The sequence below is a fragment of the Notolabrus celidotus genome, chromosome 13, assembly GCF_009762535.1.
Source record: "Notolabrus celidotus isolate fNotCel1 chromosome 13, fNotCel1.pri, whole genome shotgun sequence".
NCBI lineage: Eukaryota > Metazoa > Chordata > Actinopteri > Labriformes > Labridae > Notolabrus > Notolabrus celidotus.
Window position 1 is genome coordinate 15,998,643 of NC_048284.1, and position 22,211 is coordinate 16,020,853.

The 22,211-nt window shown below is 39.2% G+C and overlaps 1 protein-coding gene and 1 long non-coding RNA gene across 2 annotated transcripts; one reads left to right on the forward strand and one right to left on the reverse strand.

Annotated features, from left to right (window-relative positions):
• The first annotated feature begins 259 nt into the window (after positions 1–259).
• Positions 260–7,926, forward strand: LOC117824455. The gene is made up of 4 exons (XR_004633594.1): positions 260–360; positions 4,451–4,548; positions 4,658–4,800; positions 7,519–7,926. It is a non-coding gene; the product is annotated as an uncharacterized LOC117824455 (long non-coding RNA).
• rhag (Rh associated glycoprotein) lies at positions 2,548–12,481 on the reverse strand. Its single transcript, XM_034699939.1, has 10 exons — positions 12,208–12,481; positions 7,484–7,667; positions 7,243–7,393; positions 7,007–7,154; positions 5,424–5,590; positions 5,193–5,330; positions 4,642–4,760; positions 4,442–4,515; positions 4,220–4,293; positions 2,548–3,940 (listed from the first exon to the last, which is right to left on the reverse strand). The coding sequence occupies exons 1-10, from the start codon at positions 12,377–12,379 to the stop codon at positions 3,866–3,868; spliced, it is 1,302 nt and encodes a 433-aa protein (XP_034555830.1). The 5' UTR covers positions 12,380–12,481; the 3' UTR covers positions 2,548–3,865.
• Between the last annotated feature and the right edge of the window lie 9,730 nt (positions 12,482–22,211).

Sequence of the window (22,211 nt, forward strand, 5' to 3'; positions counted from 1 at the left end):
TTATCTTATCTTATCTTGATACGGAGGATTTAGTTTTGATAGTATTACTTTTTTTTTTAATTAGAAATATTATTATCATGATTATTTATTTGTTTATTTCTTCTTCTTCTTCTTCTTCTTCTTCTTCTTCTTCTTCTTCTTCTTCTTCTTCTTCTTCTTATTTCTTAGAGAAGAGAGTTAATAGTTCCCGATCCACACTCCACACCAGTAGGTGGCGGTAATGCACTCAGAAGTTGTTTGCCAACCGCCAATAAAATCCAAGAAGAAGAAGAAGTAAATAGCTCAGGCGCGTGCAGCGGCCTCCACTGTCTGAAGAGAGGAGTGTCATGAAGTGTTGCACTGATAGCAGGTGAAACTGAGGTGAACAGTCTATGGTACCTACAGTACATGTTGAAACATTACGTGTACAAACTAATGTCACTTTTACTTGTTAAATTGAGTTGTCTGGAAGTAACCACAAACCGTTTGAAAATAAGTTTCTGTCGACAAGGGTAAGGTGGGTAACGATACAGTTACTAGTTAACGAGCTGAATGCTCTTTAAAACAGCAGGGCATTTGTAATACGATATAGTAGAGCCATGATAACTTGAATTTGTTAAAACTGCTTCAGATACCTTTATTGGTCATTTTTTGAGGTGCACTTAGTGTATGTTCTGTTACACATGGTCACTAGATGGGGTAACAATAAACTGTATAATACAGGTAACCAGTGGCGTACTCCGGCTGTTTGAGGGGCAGGGGGGAAAACCCCTCCAAAAGGGCACCTCCTGCCAAACACCTGGTACTCACAGTTTGGGGGTGAATAGAACACTATCGCTAAAATTAGTAACACCATCAATAACGCCGGGTGTTTTTTTACCCGATATAATATACCCAATAAAAAGTACTTGTCATCAAAATATATCAAAATATGACACTACATGATAAATTAGAGTAGTGTTCTTTTATTTTAAACTGTGCCATGTCTAATAAAATGAAAAAAAAAACAAACCGTATCACCCTATAAACATGCTCCAAAATTACTGAAAATTTGACATTCGGGACCAAAAATTCCTAAAACAAAAAAACGATGAAACTGGAAACTTGGTGTTCGTTCCACCCATTCCTGAGACATTTGAGACTTCCCTGGTGAAGGCACAGTCTCCTTGACACACAAACAGCTGCAGGAGAGAGAAACAAAAAAGGGTGAAAATCACCCGAACACGCGCCTGCAGGAAAAAGCAGGTTTTGGAATAGGGAAACACCCACGCCTTCAAAGATGATGCTGAAGCTACCCAGGGACCCACGACAAACGCAACATAATGAAAATCATGTAGATGTGTTTGCTCAGGTGAAAATCATCCGGCGATAGTGTTCTAGGGTCAAATGTATTGAGGCAGCATTAACAAGAGGGGATCTAGGGTCCTCCCCCAGAACATTTTGAGCAGTTAACACTTAATTCCTGCATTCTGGTGAATATTTGTGTGACCAGTTGTGCTGGAGATTGAATTATGAAAAAGGAATAAACAATGATTTATTAATTTCTATATTATTGATTATAGTACATAATTAACATTACATAACGTAATGAACTACATGGGTATCCAGAGGGCACTTTTTTAAAAACATTTTATACATTTGAGGGGCATAAAAGGGCACTTTTAAAAAAAAATTGTACACGTTTGAGGGGCATTGAGAGAGCTCTTTTATTTATTTATTTTTTTTTACATTTTATACATTTGAGGGGCATAAAAGGGCACTTTTTAAAAAGAACATTTTATACATTTGAGGGGCATCGAGAGGCCACTTTTAAAAACGTTTTAAATTTCAGGGGAATCAATATGGTACTTTATAAAAATGTTTTATAAATTTGAGGGGCATCTAGCAGAGGGCACTTTTTTATGTTTTATACATTCAAGGAGCATCAAGAGGGCACTTAAAAAAAAGTTTTTTCCCTAGGTAGGTTATATAGGGGGCACTTTTTCATGCATTTCCTCTGAAAGGGCACAGAGGAGGCCTCTTTTATGTTTTATCTACTACAGTGGAATCCAAGAGGGCACTAGGAGTCAGTAGAACACGACCATTGGAAATTGGATTGAAGATGAATCATATCAAGCAACATACTTTTTTAAACAAACATATACCATTGTAAACATTTTGATGAAATTCTATCAAATTTTATGTATGTGACCAAGGCATTTAAGATAGACTTTGCTCCTAACTCATACCATGCTTTTAGGTGGACCACTTAGTGAAGGAGGCCAATCTGGCCATATGTTAAGCACCTTAGAAAAGCTACTAGATGCTAGAAAGGTATTTATTCAACTCAGTGTACATTTGAATGTTTTACAGGCATGAATGTGATAGTGAAAAGATTATCAGAGCTAAGCCATAATAAAAGGAAGAAATAAAAGTACGGTTTTAAAGGTAGATGGCATAAAATAATGTATATTTAACAACCCAGAAACTGCTATGTTTGGTAGTATTCTGATACCAATGTATTTATTAATAACTGTAGTTATAGAAACATCTAGAAAAAAAGAACAACTCGAAATCACACGTACTCAACACTGTTACACAAAAACATCTTTATTATGACAGTATTAGTATATTATACAAATAAGAGCACGTTCCCACTGTATAAAAAATACACAGTTTTTGGTGTGTCAGTGTTCAGGGCAACATTAACATTTAAAAAAACAAAATATCATTGTTAAACACTTGTGTATGTGTAGTCAGTTTAGCTTAGCCCTGCAGTTCATAGGTGGATATGTAAAACATGATAAAAACTGTCCTATAGCAGAACCAACAGGTTCAAGAAATGTCTATCTACTGCTTCAAATGGTCAAGAAAGTTACTTTATGCCCACAGTTGCACCTCAGACCAGTTTTATAATCAGGGGGAACTCTGGTTGAGTTATTTTAAAGATATCTGAAATGTATTCAGTACCACTTGCGTTTTTTAGCACTACAGGGCTTTCACACAACCAACCATGTCAATCCATCTTAAAGCTAAACTGTATGTACATGTATACAATGAGTAGAAAACAGACAAAAGTAAGAACATGAGCCTGCCTAGTAGCGGTCAAATGAATGCTAAATGTATAGATCTGAATGCAAATCTCATTGCATTATAGAAATTGTAAAGCTGCCCTCAGATAGGTAAAAAAATGTTGTAAGCAAAGGGAGATAAGCAAGGTGAAATGTTTATTAGTGACTACATATGCAACTATCCCTGCCCATGTCAGAGCCTCGATGCTGGTTTCATGCAGTCTGACTCTGACTCCTTGCACAAGGCCTGGGCTCCAGTGAGGTGACGTGAGGCTTGTCAAAGGCAGGTTTTAACTCCATTCTTTGACACAAACCTCAGCAGAAATAGAGATATAAAAGAATGTATAAAGACAAACACTATCATAGAATATTAAAACTAATTGTAATGCCTATGTATAATATAAAAATGAATTAAGATAAAAACAAAAGCTTATGGAAGTAGTTGTGTATGAGGCAGCACTGAGGCTATGGTGTGATCCACTGTGTCTTTTGCACAGTGCTCATGACTGTAGTTACCGAACACACATTTCACTGTAGAAAATCCCTGAAGTGTTCTCATTCCAAATTTTCAAAAGGGTCTTTCCTTAGTTTAAAAGAGATATAACAAACTTTTGGCAACAATTGTGTGAACAATCAGAGCCTGTCCTTCCTAATTTCAAGTGTCAATTTTACCACAATGTGAAATACTTTATGAACACCAACATTTTTTTTTTTTCAAACATATTCTTCTTCTTTTAGCACATTACTATAACTCAGAAATTGTTTTCTGTAGACGTGGTGTTGCTGATTAATGATCCTTTGCTTTGGTTTTTGCTCAGTGGAAGATTGGCAGATAATTAAGCCTCCGCTTTGTTCTTTGAATGATCAGCGTGAGCCAAGCTCTCCTCGTTCTCCTCCTCCTCCTCAGGGACCTGGAAAACACATGGGCCAAATGATGTGTTTGTTGCATGATGACAGAGTGCTTAATAAGACACGGGTGTGCGTAATGTGGACATTGAACAGTAATTGGCCTGTAAAGTCTGCGTAGAGTTGACAAGCTCATGAAATATTGTTTGTGATGGTAAGGTAAACCTAATCAAAATAATATAATTGCTGAACAACTTATTTAATTACGAGACAAGCATAGGGCCTCTTCATCTTGACGTGATTCAGAACAGTCAGGAACATCTCTGAGGAAAGGGATTTCTTACCTCCCAGTAAATAGAATCGTCGAAGCAGTTCTGGTCTGGAGGCTGACCCAGGAACGGCATCTTCATTATTAAACCTGAAGAAGGAGATGAATTGTTTGATCACTCAGATGATGTCCTTTTGCTGAATAAAATATCCTTCAAATTCTGTCACAATCCAGCCCTGTGCTCAAAAATGTAACTATTTATGTGTCACATTAGTTGTGTAATTCTTCCCCCTCTCACCTGTGATAGCCCCTCCAACCAAAGCAAACCCAAGAGACGAAGCCAAGGCAGCAGCTTGCATTGTAGCCGCACCACTGAAGAGGAAGAAGAGGATGGAGGATAGGCATGTAAGAGTTGTTGTTCAGTATAGCTGACGCTTAAAATGACTGTAGAGTTATGATTCAGTTCTCTATATACTATGATATGACAATTGGCCTTACTCTTTCTTCCCCAAAGCCACCGCCACAATACCAGCCAAGCCGCCCAGGATGCCAGGCATGCCGTGCAGATTGTGGACACCACAGGTATCCTGGATGCCAAGGTTTGACGCCAGGATAGGCTATAGATGAGAAAAACACCACACGAGAGTCTTTTGAAAGGTGAAATATCATATTTGATTTAAAAATAGTGTTGCAGCTTCATTTCGCCAAATTAAGCTGGAGTCCATCTGTGCATTGATGAAATAATAAAACAGTTGCAGCAAGGGATCACTTTTGTAGGTGTTTGAGGTTTTAGAATATTTCTTTCATAGAGGAGTAAGAGTCCCAGAAAATATTCACATCTCCGAAGCTGAAACTATCTTTTTTTTTTATCTCTTTCTTGATTGAAAAACATACTTCAATTCTCAATCTGCTCTTAAAATTGCTGAGAGTTTTCTGGCAGCTTTCTTATCAATTCATTGAGGAATCATTTTCCACATGAATTGTTAGAACCTTTCAAAAAACTATCTTTGAATCACCATAGAGGCCTTTTGTATTTGACATCAACTCACTGAGAGGAACTTGAAGCCAAGGGTAGAGATGATGCCAGCCACTAATCCAATCAGCATTGCCCCATATGGCCCAATGTTCATGTCAGCACATGTTCCCACTGCGACGCCGCCAGCCAAGGTGGCATTCTGAATGTGCACCTGTAGTATACAATGACATGACAACAAGTATAAAACTCAGTTTTTTATTCCTAAGGTAGTGTTTTTATTGCTGTTAGAGCAAGGTTTCCTGACCATGTCCAGTTTTCCTTTGTGTTCCACGAGGCTGGAGATGGCGTAAGCAGAGAGCACACAGGCGGCCAAGGACAGGTATGTGTTGATCACAGCAGTGAGCTGAGTGTAGCCTGGTTCAGCGATGGCTGAGTTAAAACTGGGCCAGAACATCCACAGGAAGACGGTTCCTGTTGGAAAGAGTCACAACAAAACAAAGCATGTTTATCATTTCAGCTTTAAAATCTTATTTATAACAAATCACATTGCAAACTAAATATCTTTGGATTGAAAGTTTAATTAATAATTAATATGATACAGTTGAGGTCAACATTGTTTGATCAGTGTATGTGCTATGGGGCACTGTTTGTAAAGTTGTGCATACTGAAAATAACAGAAACATTTCTCCACATTTAGCTCCAAAACATCATAACAATGTAGGGTGAAATTTTAAAAGTCACTTTTTTATAACATTTAGAGGAATATTTGTGATCTTCTTCACATTTAATTTTGTTGTGAAAAATATATTAAGTTAAAATCATTGTTAAATCCAAATGGTAAATATAAATCTAAATGTTAAATATAAATGTAATTGTTAAATATAAATCTAAATGTTCAACGATAAATGTAAACGTTAAATATAATTCTAAATGTTAAATCTAAATGTTAAATCTAAATCTAACTGTTAAATCTAAATGTAAATACAAATCCAAATGTTAAATATAAATCTAAATGTTAGATATAAATCTTAATGTTAAATCTAAATGTTAAATGTTGCTCAGCGATCCTTAATGTTTAGCTGATATGTGGCAGTGTGAATTTGCATATCAGCTAAATATTAAGGATCGCAGAGCAACATTTAACATTTATATTTAACATTTATATTTATATTTAATATTTATATTATATTTAAAATTTATATTTATATTTATATTTAATATTTATATTATATTTAAAATTTATATTTATATTTATATTTAACATTTAGATTTAGATATAACATTTAGATTTAATATTTAGATTTAACATTCAGATTTAGATTTAACAATTGCATTTTTCGTTGAACATTTAGATTTATCGTTGAACATTTATATTTATATTTAACATTTTGATTTATATTTAACATTTGGATTTAACAATGATTTTAACTTAATATATTTTTCACAACAAAATTTAATTTGAAGAAGATCACAAATATTCCTCTAAATGTGATAAAAAAGAGACTTTTAAAAATTCACTCTACATTGTTATGACGTTTTGGAGCTAAGTGTGGAGAAATGTTGCTGTTATTTTCAGTATGCACAACTTTACAAACGGCGCCCCATAATGTGCTGTATGTTTTTTTACCACCACTAGATGGCAATCTTTTTACATGTACAAGAGGCCACTACTGAATCAGTAAGGGCAAAAAAGAGAGTTTAAAAATGTCACTGCTGTCAAAAGATCTCTAGCATTATATAGTAGATTGAGTTTAACAATAAAACATTATGATAAATTAGAAAAAAAACATATATTTCACTCAGGCTATTTTTGGAGCAGCTTATTAAAATCATGAATTACAAGCAACATATAAATGATAAATAAAAAGCTGCATAACTGTGTCTTACCAATCATGGCAAACAAATCGGAGTGATAAACTGATCCATCGTTATCGTGTCCATTTCTTAAACCTGGTCTGTAAAGTACTCGAGCCACAGCCAGGCCAAAGTAGGCTCCAAAGGCGTGGATGATCATGGATGCTCCGACATCATTAGCCTGAATGAGACAGCGAAAACGAATCGATGACAACACAGTCCTTTAAGTTTAGTGTCAACACATGCATGGTGTATCATAGTGTCCTCACCTGAAGGACTGTGGCCACCAGGTGTTCATTGATAGAGAAGATGGTGATCTCCAGTATAGTCATGATGAGCAGCTGCAAAGGGCTGGTTTTACCCAGAACAGCCCCAAAGGAAATCAGGACTGTAGCTGTGCCGAAGTCTGCGTTTATAATCCTGCAAGAAAGAGAAGATTACAAGACTTTAGAATAACAGAAAATTGTGGACATCAAGGGAAATCTATGCATGAATAAAAGACATTCGTACTTAAAGATGCTGACTTTGATCTTGCCATCGTCCAGGTGCCAGATGCCCTGCATGAGGAGGCCCCACTGCAGGCCGAAGGCTGCGAGGAGCAGGTTGATGCCCACGCTGCTGAACCCGTATCTCTTCAGGAAGGTCATCAGGAAGCCGAAGCCAATGAAGATCATGACGTGAACATCCTGAAACACTGGAAGAATGTAGAGAGATGTCAGTTTTTGCTGCTTTGTGTTGTAAGTATTCCTCGAGCCTTAGAAAATGAGTCAGATGAAAACCCCTGTTAGATATGTCGCCTTCTGTTCAACGTTAACTGTAAACTAAATGATTTATTTAGCAGATTTCGTTTTCACAGCTGTAATTTCCTTCCACAGCGGATGTTTTTATCTGCTGTGACACGGTAGCTCTAAAGCCAATTCAATCACACTGTAAATTACATTCTGGGAAAAGCCCCTGCTGTTCCTGTTGATTTAGTAGCCTTGTGCTTTCTCTATTAGGTGCATATGATCTTAATAAGTTTAAACTTTAGTAGTCTTAGAGGGTTGGAGATGCTTATTATATCCTCATGTATAAATCTTTGCAAAGACAACAGGGTCAGGAATGTGTTTTGCTCATCTTGAATGTAAAAAACTAGAGAACTCTGAGTGCACTTGATCTATGAACTTGGGTTTGGGCCAGGTCATTTTAGGGGGATGTTGCATAGAACTGGGAGCTCCTCCCACGAATCATCAGTCTGACAGGAAATGTGGCTACTGTTCCCCAAAAGCTGCTAAGTCTGATATGATGAGTCCATGTTCATGTGGGAAATACATCTAGGTGGACGTGTGCACAGGTTATAAAACAATGTGCCTCATTTCCTCAGTCTAATGAGCCTGAACGAAGCCATTATTGTCTAAACAAGACACACCTACTGTAGTCTGGAGTAGACCGACATCCACTGCTGTTATTTTGTCATGATATCCCTTCATTTTTAGTCAACATGAGGTTACCAGGTAACGAGGATGACTTCATTAAGCCAGGAAATTGTAAAGTACATAACCCTCACCCTGAAATACCAACAACACATCATTTTTACACTTCACATTTTGTAATAGTTGAACAAAGATATAAAACATGTTAATGAGTCAGCTTTTAGATGCAGTCATCAAATAACAACTGAGCTAGCTGTCCCCCCAAATACTAACCTTTATGCAAAGCTAAGCTAACTGGCTGCTGGCTTAAGCTATATATTTTTCAAAGCCGTTTTTTTTTTCTTTCCTCTCAACTTACTCATGGCGACATATTTAACAAAATTATTACTTTAAATAACATAACCATCTCATTTAGGGAAAAGGGAAACCTCTTTGCACTACAAATAACACTCAATATATGAAAGACAGTACAATTTACAGATTACCTTTCTGCCTATGTCTTGGCTGTACTTTGTAATATCACTTACACACAACAAATATCAACAAAACAAATACAGCTGCAAAATTTCTGTGTGTCATCAGTATGTTTTTGTTTAAAAGAAAACTGGTTTAAAACGCACTGCCCTGTATGACAAAAGAAACAGATTAAATGAATCCACTGCTTTCTTCACAAACATAATTTACATTTAGAGTACATCAGTACAATTTGAAACTGTCTTTTAGGGCAAGATTATCATGAAAACATCTTCATGTATTGCTCACTGTATGTTATTTCTTATTTCAGCAAAAGAAAAAACAGTTCCTTAATGATGTTGATCTCAAAAAAAGCAGAGGACATACTCTCTGTTTTCTCACTTTGGTCCAGTTTTACTAGTCAGGGATGATAGAAGACATATCTCATTCCTATAACCTAACATGCATATCTGTATATATTCTCCTTTTGCAGGGACGTTGTTTACATTAGTTACCATTTCACACAAAATCCATGAGTCATAATATTTTAGCTTTCACCTTGTATAAAGAATACCATGTTTACTTCTGGATTTGTAGTAAGTCTAACAAAAACCAACGTGTCCTTGTTCAAATCTGCACAACATGTGGTCAGCATTTCTAACAGCCGCACTGATATCAGCAGAAGCGAGTCAAGGTGTAAATATTTGATGTAGCTCACATGCATGAAGCTGCTCTGAAGAAAAAATATTTGCTGTGTGCTTGCACTTTGACCCTCCCTCACATTCACATCTGGGTGACTCAGCCTGGTTCTACTTGTGGTAAGGGCTTCTATTGAACAGTACATTAAAGGTGTATGTGTGTGTGTGTGTGTGTGTGTGTGTGTGTGTGTGTGTGTGTGTGTGTGTGTGTGTGTGTGTGTGTAGGGGGGTTAAAGCTGGAAAGCAGCCACTATGATTGGCATTATGCCCAGATGTTAGGTAACGCTCTGTAATCTTCTGAAGAATTGGGTGAGCCGATATGAGGGGGGGTCCCCAGGGGACTAACTGTAGCACAGACTGTAGAGCAGTGATGCAACCAGAGCTGCAGGATTTATGATTGTCACTTTTTTTTTTTAAATGCTGGAGGAATGAATCTCTTTGCTTGTAATGTTTTTTCGTTCAGCAACTCAACTCTAAAAAAATGTACTCTCCAAGGGTCTTAAAGCTGGGGTTGGTAGTCTAAGCGCGCCCCCATATACAGAGGCTATAGTCCTTGTCGCAAAGGTCGCTGGTTCCACTCCCGGCCGCAACCATTTCCTGCATGTCTTCCCCCACTCTCTGCTCCCCATGTTTCCTGCCTTCCTTTATCAGCTCCTATCAATAAAGGTGAAAATGCCCCAAAATTATGTTTAAAACAGACACCAGGGTGTGCCTTGAACAGATCTCCAACATGTGTAGACATGTGATTAGTGGAATTTAAAAGAGATTGACATGAGTTTAAAGCTAGGGTTGGTAGTCACAGAAAACTAGCTTGAATTTTAAATGTAGCGTTTCCTCAGGACTTCGTCTAACCCCTCCCCCCCTCCCCTCGGAGCTCCTCCAAAACGACGCCCCCCGCTCACATGCACAAGTGCCGCTGATTGGCGACCATATGATCATGACTGATTCAAAACCGGTCCTCAGCACATCGTTTGTGTTTTGCATTACGTCAACTCATGTCTCACTCAGCGGTAAGAAAACACCAAAACATTATCATAGTGAATTACACAAACAAACATGAAACGTACGCGCAGGAGGCGGGCAGAACCGCAGGATGGGATTTGATTGGTTTCATATTTTGGACCAAAAAAACGGGGATTGGTCGGTGTTTTCCCAGGTTTATTCCGGCTGTAGATAGCAGCTTTTTTTCCCGCTCTTTTTTAAGAACACATTATGTATTGATTGCCATCGGGACATAAAGATCATTTTAACCAGTATAACAAAAAGTGTATCTAAGTCTGAATACCAACCCCAGCTTCAATTAGGAAGATATGCAGTGTTTCATCAAACTATACAACCACAATTAGTTTCTGTCATTTTAATTGTTTTACAAATTAACTAATTCGTCTCTTAATGGTGAGGCCTCGCTGGCTTTCACTTGCTCCAGTCCACAATTCTCTGCCTGTTTGTCTTTCTTTGAAAACATAATCACAGACGTCTGGTATGCGTTAGACGGTGGCTCTCTGCACACAACCCCAGGCCTTTGTGTGAAGCAGTCACGGTTTAAAATACTTCACAGGGCCTGAAGTGCTGACGAAAATCCATCATTTGCACATGTGCCCGTTATGTCTCATATAGTTTTTGATTGTAGTTACACATAAGTTAATTCCCAAATATCAGACACTTATTCCTATTTTATATGTTGTTAAACATGTCATGAGGAGGTTATTTAAAAAACGTTTTGACAAGTTTGATAAAAAGAGAAGAAAAAACAAAATACTGGAAGAAGCTCTAAAAAAGAGAACTCAAGATTGATGCACAACTTTTTTGTCAATAACAGCCAATGTGAAGTAGAAGATATGCTCAGCCTTAATAGTGATCATCAGGCAAAGATCTGCCCCGCCCTGTCTGTCTGAATAGGCAGACATTCATGCCCTAGAACAGCAGTTTATAGCTGCAACTGTCTTAATGCAGATAAACACTCAAAGAAACCTCAACTGTAGCAACTGCTCTTTGCCTGTTCAGCCAAAACAAAATCACTTTGAAACACAACCACCAAACAACATTTTTCTGCCTTGTCTACCATCTGTCGTTCTTTCTTGTCTTTGTCATTAATTTAAGTCACATGTGACCCCGGCTGTGGGGGACCTGACACTTTCCCAGCAGGATCATCTGGACTCTTCAGCTGCATGTGTATGGACAGACGCTTAAGAATTTGCAACCCCATGACTCCTCTTATTGCATTCAGCAGACCTGTCCTGGAAACAGCCTTCAAATTCTTCTATTTCTGTTTGAACTAATTTGCAAATTGCAGCCTGAAAGCCGAATTCACATTTTTCCAATGAAGGAAGACAGCCTTATTCAGGTCTCTCTGCCTCTTGCAGTTTAAGACTGGAGAACCAAATCTGGTTTCCTTCTGTTTAAAAAGAAATGTGCCACATTAGAGGTGTATTTTTGCAAATACTTCCAAATTAGATGAATGATAATCCCCCTGATTCAACAAAGCTTTGCCAGATGACTAAACACATTTCCTCAATGGTGTTCTGCCACTTGACAAGAATTTTAGCCTGATAGCTTTGGCAGAAACGTCAAAATCCATCATTTTTAACTCCTTCAAACATGATCTAGTGACCAAACATTTATGCATCCAACATAAGAGCATCCCTCCGTGAGCAGCCCCAGGTAGACTTACTGGGGTAGAGGTCCATGGGTGCCTCTTCATGTTGGGTCCCATTGGAAGCATGCCCATGATGTTTCCCATCATCGTAGACCACAAACACTGCAAACAGGATGATGGTGACTATCTCCAAAACCAAGGCCACGATGGGGAACTTTAACCTCATGTTGGTAGCGTACGCAGGCATCCTGAGACCAGCTCTGCTTATCTCTTACAGTCTGACACACTCTCACTAACTCTGCCCGTCAGTTGCACTCTCTCCGTCCCTGTTTAGGGGGTTGTGTTGTGTGAAGGGAGGGAGAAAAGTGGTGTCTGGTTTTAAAGTAGTGCAGGTTTCGTGGTGACCAATGACAGGACAGAACACTGGGGGCCTGGGTGATGAACCCCCCCCTCCTGGACTTTGCTCATGGGGATGGGTTTCCTCTCTGGACGTCAGTGGGGACAAAGCAAAACATAAATGTAACGACACTAAGGAATACTTAATGACTGCCGCTTCCCACTCATTATTCACTGTCAAAGTTATGTTTGTTGACTTGTTGACTGGACTTAAATTGTTTGACAGATGAGATTCTGTCATGTCTCAAACTGAAGAAAAACAAATTCTTGTGTAAAAGAGGAACTTCTTGAAGGGACATGTCTGTAGTATTCTCACTTCAGTAGTTTTTACACTTTTTTTGAGAACACTTCTGTTTTCTTAAAATAGATGAGCCACACCCTTGATATTAACCAGTTTTTCACTTCTTCACTGATAGCTGCTTTAGATACATTGTAGGACTGCACTGTCAATGGTAGAGATAGACCAATATGTTTTTTTCAGGGCTGATACCGATACCGATTATTAGTAGTCAAGGAGGCCGATAACCGATATTTGGAGCCGAAATTCATGCAGAAGAGCACGTCTGTGTTGCGGCCATCAATTGTGCAAAAACAAACTGACTTTCTGGCAGCAAATTAAAGTGCTGAAAAAATCCAAGTGGAGCGTACACCTAAACAGAAGTGAGTGCTCGGGTTGGAATCTTTCAAAATTCACTAAATCACGTGGAAGAAATGACACCGTCTGCAGAAACGGTAGCCTAGCTTGCGTTCCATTTCTCCCTGCAGTTTCTCATTGGCTGATTGGCTGTTACCCGTGCTGTGGGTGGGACAATGCTGGAGACAGAGTAGTGACAGCAGACAGAGAGGCATGGCTGCATCAGAGCCAAAATAACCCCGTTTTAAATTGATTTCTTATCGGCCGTCGAATTAAAAAAAAAAGACCAATGCCGATATGCATCAAAATGCCGAATATTGGCGCCGATAATCAGCCCGGTCGATAATCTGTCTATCCCTAGTCAATGGTAGTTTCTCCCATATCGCAATTTGAGCATTTACAATAAGCGTATCAAACACCTGACTATATTGCAGATAACTCAAAAAGTTATTTCATGTTATCATAGAATGGTTTTCACACAGCATTTGTTTATTATACATATTGGGTGGACATCTTAGCATAAGGGACATGCTGTCACACCCTTTTGATGCTGTAACATTATGCTAAAGCTAAATTATCAGCTACCCTCAGATTAAGTGGTGCCAATATTAATGTTAAAAATAATTTTCAATTTATTTTAGAAGTAACGTGTTGCAATCACAGGGATTTTTTTCTAACGCGACGGTTCAGAAGATATTAAGATTACGAGTTTGTACCCAAATAAGGACATGACTGACTTGATTCCCGGACGGGAGCACAAAGCTGTTGGCTAGGAGGCTCAAACTCTGTACAGGGGGTGAATTTTTTTCTGATGCAGCAATTTCGAAGATATTGAGATTACGAGTCTTCCAATGAGAGGCATAGCTGACTTGATTGACAGGTGGGAACACTGTAGCTGTTGGCTAGGAGGCTGAAACCCCGCCCCGTTACGTCACACTCTGCCTGGTTGATTTCAGCATTTCCAATATGGCTGCTGCCGTCGATTGGCTTCAAAAAAGCGCTCAGGAACAGATGGGTGACGTCATGGATACTACGTCCATATTTTATACAGTCTATGAATGTACTGAAACAAGATTGCACTTAATTTCGTTGTACTTGTGACAATGACAATACAGATATTCTATTCTATTCTATTCTATTCTATTCTGAGAGATATAGGTGCAGAAAGCACTGGTGAGCTAGCCAAGTGCGTGGAGAATTAAGATGTCTGGAGATGTTCTTTAATGGCCTGTCTGAGGACAACGGAATGAATGAGCAGGCCTGATTGTTTTGAAAAGTATCAAATCAATACTCCATACATTAGATAACTACAAGTAAAAGTCTTGGATTCAAGTACAGACATGTCATCAATAGAATATCCTGAAGTATCCTAAATATCTGAAAACAGTATAACTACATGGTCAATGGCTTTTAGATCACTTATTATAGTTTTTTTTATTTATCTTTGGGGGCTTTTATGCCTTTATTGAGAGGATTGAACAGGAGGACTGTAGCTTCTGTACATGGGGTGCATGATTTAACCGTTAGTCCAAACCGTGCCCTCACTTAATATAGTTCTAAATGGATATTATATTTTTTTCTCTCAGGGCTTTCAAAGTGTTAACACGTTAATTTTGCACATTAGTTGCACTCTAACATCAAACGTCACTGATCATATAACCATTCACTTCAGCTTTGTAAACATGGTGGAAACACGTTGCTTAGCTTGGCTTGGATAATTTCATTATTTAATGCATCCGATGGAACGTTGTGACCCAAGTAATCAAGAAGCAGACAATGTCCCCTCTGTCTCTACCCCTCCCGTACCTTTTGAAAGTAGGATCTGAACACGCGCTTTGCAGAAGGGACACACACACACACACACACACACACACACACACACACACACACACACACACACACACACACACACACACCACACTCACACACACACACTCACACACACAGACATCCTCTGTTACATACCTCCTGTAAATGCACTGATTGCAGTGCGACTTTTCCTGTTATATAAACCTTCTTTTGCAGCTTAACAGGTTTGTGATGAAGATAGTCAACACATACAGTAGAAGAAGAAAAAAGAAGGGGGGGATGGAGGTCATCAGATTAAAGTTCTTTATGAATGAACACTCATATAAGACAAGAGTTTGAATGGGAAAGTATGATATAACCAATTTGAAATAGGTAAATGCAGACTGAGTTGGTTTACCTCTGAACTTCTTACAAAAAATCATGAACACAGACCAGAGGTCCTTCATTATGGGACCAGAGCTTTATGAATGAGCAGAGTCCTTAATCACTCCCAGTGACACATCTTTGTTTTTCTTGGAGCCGAGTCCACCAAGGGTTTCCCAGTCGGGAAATTACTTCCAAATGTTGAGAGGTATCAAAACTGGTGCAGCACCGCTAGAACTTCTCTACTCCTGCTGACTTGTTATTCTGTCATACTGCAAAGTGTTCTCATAGCATTTGTCCACTAGCGGAAGCTTTTAAAAGAGTGAAGCCCTAGTTTTTCATGGACTATGGAGCTAGCTTTCAAACTTGAACAGCATGGGGGGATTTGTGGCCTGGCTGTCAGTCATTGATTCATGATGTTCACAGATCTTCTTTTAGCTTCTTGTAAAAGTGGATTTCAGTCTTTAAAACACACCGTGTAACTTTGACTCCTGCCATTTAACCAACTACTTATGTTGCCTCAAGCCTGAGAAGTGTTTGTATAATGGTAGGAGTGAAATTATCCAACCCATTATTGTGTCTAAAGTTTCCCACTCTAATACCGAGAGGATCTTGCTTTCTTTGTTTGTAATCTGTCTGAGTTTTGATCCAGAGCATGAGAACTGCTCGCATAATTGCTGCTGTTAAATAAAAGTTAACGCTCAAAGAGTCACATTTCAGTGGGGTATCCCAGAGGTACCAGAGCTCTTAGCTTGCTTATGCTTATGTCAACATCTTTCCTCTAGCCAGGATTCAACATTGAGTTGGTTAGTGAAATAAGTGGACATATCAGTTTTGTCTGCGGATTCGCTTCAGACATGACGTCTTTTTCAGTTCATTCGTAGCCAGAATTGCAACCCTGCAAATGTTTGAAATGTCAGACAGGAGTACATATTTAAAGCAGATGCCACGCTAACCTTCATTTTGGCATCATAGAAGTTCTCGTTCCACTGTTAACTTGATGCTCTGATGAAGACAGTTTTGCCTGATGATAAGGAATGAATAATCCGAATCAGTGATACTGTAGATTGTGAGATTCGGCCTTTGAATTGTACTGTTAAGCCATAGATTGTATAAAATATGGACGTAGTATCTGTGACGTCACGCATCTGTTTCTGAAGCACTGTTTTGAGGCCAATCGGCGGCGGCAGCCATATTGCTGCTGTCGAGCCAGTGTGAGGTAAAAAGGCGGGCTTTGAGACTCCTAGCCAACAGCTACAGTGTTCCTGCCTGTCAATCAAGTCAGTTGTGCCTCTCATTGAAAGACTCGTAATCTAAATATCTCAGTGTGTGCTGATCAAGATCGTCTTTTGTTCCAGGCTGTAAACATGTTTATTTCTGCTGTAAAGATCGGCTTTTTCCCATTCATGTGTATGTGACTTCCGGTACTTCCGGAGCCAGCCTCAAGCGGATCCTGGATGAACTGCAGTTTTTAGCACTTCCGCATTGGACTCATATTTTCGGAGGTTGCCGCTTGATTGAAACACAATTTTGGCATCACCTGTCACTTCATCCTCAAGCAGCACACTTTCTCTCAGTACTTTGGAGTCTATGAATGGGCTTTGTCTTTTCCAACATCCAGGACACACACTGGGAAACTGCTGTGGCCTTCGTCTGATCCCTTGGAAAAGCTGGAACCGCAAAGTCAGGTGTTTCTCAAAGTGATGCCTCAGAATGTTACATTCTGTAATTTCTGCAAAGCACTCGTCGCAAATGATGCATGTTAGTTTTGCTTTTGGAGTTAGCAGTAAACATGTTAATACTTTGCAGTCCAGGTAGGGTTGTACTGCCAGTTTTTGCTGTGTATTTTTCCACTATTTTCTCGCTTTAGTGTGGACAACAGCATTTTTTGTTTGACTATTCTGCATGGTTTGAAGGTTTTGAACATGACTACTTCTGTGAATCACTATTCTGATTAGCACTGTGCATGTGCAACTCTTGACAAAGATAGGAAGATGAGTAAGATGGCTCACTTGCAATTTACTTTGGAGTTTGTGCTATCTGATAATTTTTTCATATATTGGTTTCATGTAAATGGTAAACAGTAAATGGACTTGTACTTATATAGCGCTTTTCTAGTCTGTCTGACTACTCAAAGCGCTTTTACACACTACTTGTCACATTCACCCATTCATACCCATTCACTCACTGATAGTAGAGGCTGCTAATGTAAGGGACCATCAGTATTAGCTGATCTCATTCGCACACATTTACACACCGCTGAACAACGGCGGGAGCAATTTGGGTTCAGTGTCTTGCTCAAGGACACTTCGGCATGTGAGCTGGGATCGAACCACCAATTGAAAGACGACCAACTCTACCCACTGAGCCACAGCCGCCCCAATGTATGAGGTTGCCTGTGGTCTGGATTAAGCCGAGGGTCGCCAGTTGAATAGTTATACGTAATAGTTTGGCAGTGTCATCAAACAAACCCTATTATTGCTGCTGGAAATAAATGTGTCGGGTTGTTTAAGCGTGCAGAAACTAAGAGAGTTTGAACATTGAAGCAACAAAGCATAGAAAAAAACAGCTAAGCTAAACAACTAATTACTTTATCAGTTTTAATCTAGCCTTCCTCTGAACCTCACATTCCAGGAAAACCATTAAGCGATTTATCTCCGCTCGCTCACAACCCCGCGGTAAAGCATAGATTTGTGGAAAATAAACAAGCCATCAGGCTCAAATGTGCTCCATCTTTTGTGTCTGACTGTAACAGCCTCCCCATGTGCAATTATGCAACATACATGAATACACAACCCCTCTCTGATGTCCTACACTGACTGACTGCACAGTAAATTCTCTGTTCACTTGATCCAGCTGTCACAGACGTGATGTTTCCTGTAACAGCAAGACAACTGGGTGAGAGTATAGGGATCAAAGAATGATGGAGTTGGATGATAGATGATGGCTCTAGCTGGATTTAGTTTTTATTCCTCTGGACATTCCTGGATGGGCCTTTGTCTGCCAGATGTAAAGGTCAAAGAGAGGTCTGGAGATTCATTGCCTCATATTCTCTGCTTTAGCGATTGCTTTTTGATGAAGCTCAACCACATGCTGATCGCAATTGCTTTTAACCAAGCAGATACTGTTGAACTGTCTTCCATTATTATTGAAAAGTCACATCTACCTGAAAGCTTTTATTAATTCATTTTAGTTAATTCAGCTTTAGTTTAATTTATTGTTTCACATCTCAGAGTTCACTAGGCGTTTTAACCCTTGTGTGTGCTTTATGGGGTGATGACCGTGTGGCTGATTTTTTATGAACATTCCTCAACAAGGCTGCTTCTTTTCCCCCCACCAGCTCTTTCTCATGCAAAGGTCAGCTCCACACACATGATCATTGGGTGACCCCAAACTCTTAACTATCAACTTCTTATCACCCCTAATGAAGATCAGCCTGCCCCCCCGTCACACAGCATGATGCAGACCTCTTCTCTCGTGTGAAGCTTTTCGTACACGCCTCTTTCTGGATTCTCAGGGGATCAACCCTGCATTCCTCTGCCTGGAGGATTCTGCCGTATGGAGATATGTCTAAGTAAAACCAGAGGGCGGTCTGTATGACAGACAAAAACCAGGTCTTGCCGCGTCATTAATCACAACTGTGAAGCCGTTTCTTTGGGCGGGGTAACTATGCAACATCATATACAGCTTTCCACATATATGTGCGTGAGATCTCCTGAGCTTTGCATTTTGTCATCCTGCTTGATTTATGAGAGCTGCTTGTAAATAAGAAGAGAGTTCCTCGAGTGAATATAGCCTCACGTGAGACACTTTGAAGTCTTGTTTGAAGCTAGCGCATCCACTGAGATGTGGTTGTTATGTTCCTGTTTCCAATGTGGTGCAGGTTCGGAGCAACACTGCAGGTCTGTACTGCCTGTGGAGCTTAGAATACCAGAAGCGCATGTTAAAAATACTGCATGTTTGACTGACACCGCGTTTCTGTATCGGAAAGTAACCAGTCTTCTGAGGCAAAGCTGTGAGTTTGTGGCAAATAGTAAACACTAAATATCCATGGAGGTCAAACACACTTCTCCACACTGACAGCTTTGAGAAACTATTTAAACATTCTCATAATGTTTAAGACATATGGCCTGAGCTGTCCTTTCTTTACATCCCTCTGTGGCATTGTTGAAATACTGAAAGCAAAGCATGTAACTATCGAGGTCATGGCCAGGTTGGATGATCAAGCTGTTTCAAATATTCAGTGATTCAGTCAGGGACACTCTGACAGGCAAACATGTGTCGACTCTTGTTCGACCTCACAGTCAAACCAGGAATCTCTTGTAAATTAATACATATTTTTGAGATTAGACATGAATGGAATGCATCATATGTGTGGTACATAGCTTTCAAAGTTCTAATCCTCTTTGAACTTGCATGTGTTTTACAGAAGCTTACTGAAACTCAATTGTCTTTGTTTACTTTGAATATCAAGTCTTCTCTTTTCTGCTCTCACATCGTTATCACTCTGCAACTGCAGCCTTCTAAGCCTGGTGTAATGTGACAGCATGAGTAGGGGTCAGTGTGTCTGCATGAGTCCAAAAAGCAGTCCACTTCAGACTTTAGATAGGCGATGCATATTGAAGATTAAAATCAGGGGAATGAGGAGAAAGAATTCCCAATGCTCAGCAGACAAAGAGGAAGGATGTCATCTACTCAGATGTCTTCAAAGAGAAACAGTATTTCAACAAGAGCTGCACAATCCTTTTTTTTTTTGTTGAACTTTTTATTTATATTTTTTTCAATTGACACACAACAAGCACACATACAGGAGATTTATTCCCTTTATACTTAACCTTTACATATCATCAATGAAACAATTACCTCTAACTAAAATCTTTGGCACTACATTATTATCTTATTTCAGAATATACATTCATTGGTTATAATGTACATTACACAAGTGTATTTAGGGGAAAACTGAACTGAAATCAATAAATCAAATCAAATCAAATAAATAAAATTCAAGAGGTGACTGAGCTGCACAATCCTGAAATAAAAGCACATGTGATTTTGTTATTTTTCTGCTATGTAATTGTGATATTAAAAATAGGAAATTAAACCAGAAAACTGCAGCATATTTTTAAGAGCATATACATTTTCTTTTTTTACATTTTTTGTTGTCTAGGACTCTGAAGTCTATCTTTTACGACCCGTCCCACCTCCCATACTTTTACTATCTCCGTTCAGCTTTCTGCCGGCTACTACATTACATTCAAGAAGTGAGATAACAGGTGGAGAGAGTTCAGGTAGAGGAACAAGGTTTTAATCTTCACAAATAAACGTGTTGCAATTGTGTTACTTGTCATCAACACGTTTCCATATTCCAATGTATGTTTAGTCTGCATGACCAACACTGTGACAGTGACTTCTGGGAACAAAGTCTCACCGTCCTGTGACTCACGGGACAGTGCGTTGCAGGTGTAACCGCAAAAAGTAAACACTTTGTGGCGCGTCTGCTCCATTAACAGCCCATGCATGTAATCACAGCTTTGATGAGCATGTGGACGACGTGCTACTGATCACGGGAATAGATTCTGCCCAGAGCTCTTGGGTCAATGTCAGATGTTATTTACTGTGACAGCAGCTGCCTACGCGAACATGGTTACAGGCAGGTGACAAGAGGTGACTTTGCATGCACAGCAGTCAGTTCACTTTGCTCTCCGGCAAAGAGGTGCAACTAAGTGATATGAGACAGAACTCTCTTGACTAGAATTGTGCAAGTGGAGAAACAGGTGACTTTTGTTTGAATCAAACAACAAAAAAGTGACAGCATAACATGTTGGGTGTTTCAGGTCATATGCTTATTATTGTATGTCCAGCATGTCCTGCAACTCTTGCCCTAATTCGAATCAATACATAGTTCATAATTGTTTCCTAATATTTAACTTAGTTTTTGCATAGACATATTCACATAACAAAGAAAAGTAAAGTTTTTCTTTATTCTGCCCACGAGTTAAGTCCAAAGATCTGATAATGAGCTATCTTGTGTAGTTGATTTTAAGTGAAGCTCTCTAAAGTGTACTTTGGTCATGAGAGTTTTTGCAGCTGACACATCCACCCCCGAAGGTCTCCCCTCTAAAACAAACTGACCTCAGGCATTTTTCGACCGCAGGAACTTTACCCCGGAACTAGGGACTTTACCCCTGAACTACGTGCATTTCAACCGGAGGAACCACGGTCTAAATTTAGTTCAGGGGTAGATAATCTCCCCCCTGAAAAGCCCCTGCTTGGGGGGTAGTACTTTTCAAAGGTCCTGGGACTTTCAGTTGAACGTTACAGTGTTTGTGGAGTTTACACAGTTGTTGAAACACAGAGGGAGTTCCTGAGAATGCATACTAGTTTAGTTTTTTATTAAGATTTCAAAATATTATTTAATATACATTTTTTTCTCCATACATCACTGGCCTGATTTGCACAATCTACCTGGGATTTTCAGCCTGTGGTCGAAACGCAGACAACAATGGGGGCACAGGAACCTTTTAGTTCCGGGGAAAGTAGTTCTGAGGGCTAAAAGACCGCGGAACTCTTGGTTGAAATGCACCTCTTGTACTTGAAACCAGTTTAAAGTTCCTGTGGTTTCACTTTAACATGGCTGTTTCTTTGATTTTAATCTGCATTTGGCAATAAATCTAACTTGGATCAAAATGACACAGATCACCATTGTCAAATGCAATAACTAGTAGTTGAGAAATATCACCAGCTGTACTACATGATTTTTTTCACTCTTGTAGACATCTGAGGTCCTCAGCCTCCATATTTAATTCCCAATCACACAACTCAAGCAACATGTTGTAAGTAAGAAGAACATGATAGTGGGTAGACACTGCTCTCTCCA

Coding starts and splice junctions, on each gene's coding strand:
- rhag (XM_034699939.1), bottom strand. CDS start 12,379: ATGCCTGCGTACGCTACCAACATGAGGTTAAAGTTCCCCATCGTGGCC. Junction 5,591..7,006: donor CGATTTGTTTGCCATGATTG/GTAAGACACAGT, acceptor TCTTTCCAACAG/GAACCGTCTTCCTGTGGATG. Junction 5,331..5,423: donor ACAAAGGAAAACTGGACATG/GTCAGGAAACCT, acceptor TGTATACTACAG/GTGCACATTCAGAATGCCAC.